This window comes from Gekko japonicus, unplaced genomic scaffold (assembly GCF_001447785.1).
Source record: "Gekko japonicus isolate JY-2015 unplaced genomic scaffold, Gekko_japonicus_V1.1 scaffold594, whole genome shotgun sequence".
Lineage (NCBI taxonomy): Eukaryota > Metazoa > Chordata > Lepidosauria > Squamata > Gekkonidae > Gekko > Gekko japonicus.
The window spans coordinates 634,171-637,375 of NW_015160852.1; the positions used below are offsets into that span (position 1 = coordinate 634,171).

A 3,205-nucleotide genomic window follows, 5' to 3' on the forward strand; every position below is an offset into this window, starting at 1 on the left:
AGGGCTTCAGAGCACAGAAAATGGTGGACTCTGGCAGTCAGGGTTTCAGAGCACGGGAGAGGCTGCAGGTGTGTGTGGGGGGGGCATGGAAAGTTGAAGAGAGGGGGAAATAAAGGTTGGTTGATAATGGGCTGAGAAGGAGATAGGATTGCCAACTCCAGGTTGGAAATTCCTGGAGATTTGAGGGATGGAACCTGGAGAGGGTGAGGTTTGAGAAAGGGTGGGACCTCAGACAGGTACAATGTCATAGACTCCACCCTCCCAACCAGCCATTCCTTTCTGGGGAACCACTGTTCCCAATCTCAGGAGAGGGGTGGAAATCACTCAGAATTACAACTGATCTCTAGGAGGGAGGGGGGAGGAGATGCAAGGCTGAAATCAGAGGGGCAGATAATGGCAGGTTGATGCTTGGCTGGGAAGGAGATAGGGTTGCCAACTCCAGGTTGGGAAATTCCTGGAGATTTGAGGGCTGGAGCCTGGAGAGGGTGAGGTTTGAGGAGGGGTGGGACCTCAGACAGGTACAATGCCATAGACTCCACCCTCCAGACCAGCCATTTCCTCCTGGGTAACAATTGTTGCCAATCTCCAGGTGAGGGCTGGAGATCACTCAAAATTACAACTGCTCTTCAGGTAGCGGATCAGTTCCTCTGGAGAAAATGGTGGACTCTGTGTCATTATACCCTGCTGAGGTCGCCACAGCACATTGACGCTGAGTGCCCAAGGCCTTGGCACTCTCTCAGAGCCTCTTTCTAGAGCTTGTTGTATTTATTTCCACAATGGGTCTTATTCCTAGTACCTAATAAAGATCAGACAAGCCTACCACATGCTATAAGAAGTGAAGTCCTTGTAAAGTTGATACTGCTTTTCATTTACTCGGTAAAACACGTCTGTAGTCAGTGCAAGACAATCATACTGAACAAAAAACCCCGAGAATTTGAATCAACAACCTTTTGTTAATTTCTATAGGGGTAACAAATGCCTGATTTCAGTAAGGTGACTTTGAATAGCATTGATATTAGGACAGCATAGCTTGAACAAGATGTGTTCTGAACTAAAATGCATTATTTATAACTATCTGATATAGACATGTCAAGACTCCTTTCTTTTTAACGCTAGAGAGAAGAGTACACTATTCTTAGAGTCTGCAGTTTTTCAGTTGCTGCTGGGAACAATATTAACACCTTGCTTATTTTGTCTAAATACAGTTTGCTTTGTACTGTGATCTTAGGCAATGTAAGTGTGCTGTCAAAAAGAAATCTCAATAGTGTAGTATTTATTGAAGGCTTTATAAAATGCATTTGTCTTTTCTTAGGTTCTGCTAGTAAGCAGCAGCCGGTATCCAGATCAATGGATTGTTCCAGGTGGAGGAATGGAACCAGAAGAAGAACCAGGTGGTGCTGCAGTCAGAGAAGTCTATGAAGAGGTAAACCATTTGAGCTCAACATCTGAGATGAGCACTGATGTCCCCTATTGGATTTGGACTTTTACAGGGTTGGTTCATGTTGGAAAGTTGCTGTGCTGCAGTGGTTAGAATATTGGACTGGGAGACCCAAGTTCAGAGTCCTGCTCCCTATCACTGGGTGGCCTTTGGGTCAGTTATACTTTCTCTGTCAGCTTAATCTACTTGTGTTGTTGTAAAGAAAAATGGTAGAAGGAAGGAACCCTGTATGCTATCCTGACCTTGGAGGGAATTGGGGATAAAAATGCAATATACTAGAACTCTAAAATATGGTTTAATGCTACTTAAACAAGCCTCTAGTTCATTTGCTTCTGCCTCTCTTTGTATATCACTATTTACTTCTTTGTCCCTGAACTGTTTGTATATAGTGGGAAACTATCACTTTCCCCAAAACAAAAGCAAAGAGAGCAGATGATTTTGAGGCCTTTTCCAGTTTTTTTCACATAGCATCCAACCACAGCTTGACATTGGTCTGACTCAAACCATAGAGAGAGCAATGCATGTAATAGCTATTAATTTTAATACAAAAGGGATATAGAGCCTGCTTGCCAGGGTGGCAGTATAAACATCTGATATAATTGTCACAGGAGCTCGAGGACGACCCCTCGCTGTCCTCTTCGCTCGAGCTCCCAAGTCCGCCGACTCCAGCCATGTTGATCCCCACTCCCTTCTCCTTGCCCAATGGAGGGTAGTGGCCTCAGACACCTGGAGGGTGGGGAAGGTTAACTCACCGTTCCTCACACCCTTCCCTGCTGGATGCTGCCCTTCGTCTCTCTAGGCTGCGTTGCATCCAGGAGTCATCCCCGGCCTCCTCCTCCTTCCCCCTTATATTTCCCCAGCCCTCTTCCCGGTGGGCCCTGCTTCTTCCCGTGCCCTCCTCCGCTCCTGGCTCCACCCCCTTACAAAACCTGGGACGCTCACCCCTGGGTGTGGCCATTCTCCCGGCCCTTTCAGCTCCCGGCCACTGAGCTCTGCTGTGTGGGCGTGCCACCTCAGAGCCGCCCAACATCTTTGGGCCTCCGCAGGTGCCCATGTCGTCGCTTCCTACGCCAACACCGCCCTCCCCACCGTTGCTGGCTTTCTCCCTCTGTGGAGACACCTCACCTCCGTTCCTTCCCCACAACACCAGCTCCTTCCACCTCGCCCCGCTGCCTGGGTAAGTGTCGGGGTGATCGTGCCCCGTCCGCCCGGCTTCGTGCAAGGCTCGGCGACTCCGGTCCTGGGGGGGGGGGTGCGAGTCCCGCCCTTGGGACAATAATAAATAAATAAAATTATGCATAGCATGAAGTTGCTGTTGTCAGTCTTCCCTTTTTCCAGACATTGCATGCCAGCAGTAGCAGTAACTTGGTCAGCTTTTTATGAGACTTGGACTGAGTGGAGTGGTTGCTGTTTACTACAGGCTGATGGCTGGCAGCAGTACTCTGCTTTGTGCTGCTTTGGTGTTCATGACATGTCGGCTGTAAGGCCTGATAATAGCTTATCAAAAGAGATTGTATTTGCTGATTTACATTAGAAGCTCATCTCTAGGGATGTGCATTTCGGGATCCCGAACCGAAAAAAAAGCCGAAAATAACGATTTTCGGCTTTTTTCGGCTTTTGGGATCCCGAATTAGCAATTTATGAGCTTGTCCGAATCCCGAAAAAAATTCCCGAAAAATTTGGGTCCATTATAACCAATGGGGCCATTAAAGTCAATGGCAAAAATCCTCTTGGAACCTTGCGGGGGGCTGGGGGGGAGGGGGTTTG

General features: G+C 48.0%; 1 protein-coding gene across 4 annotated transcripts in view; it reads left to right on the forward strand.

Moving 5' to 3' along the window:
• The window catches only part of NUDT4 (nudix hydrolase 4), a 33,943-nt gene that overhangs the window by 19,799 nt on the left and 10,939 nt on the right, over positions 1-3,205 (forward strand). For all 4 annotated transcript variants that reach the window (XM_015421044.1, XM_015421031.1, XM_015421037.1 and 1 more), the window contains exon 2: positions 1,313-1,423. In XM_015421044.1, the coding sequence (XP_015276530.1) occupies positions 1,370-1,423 (54 nt within the window). In that variant the 5' untranslated portion in view covers positions 1,313-1,369. The remainder of the gene's footprint in view (positions 1-1,312; positions 1,424-3,205) is intronic.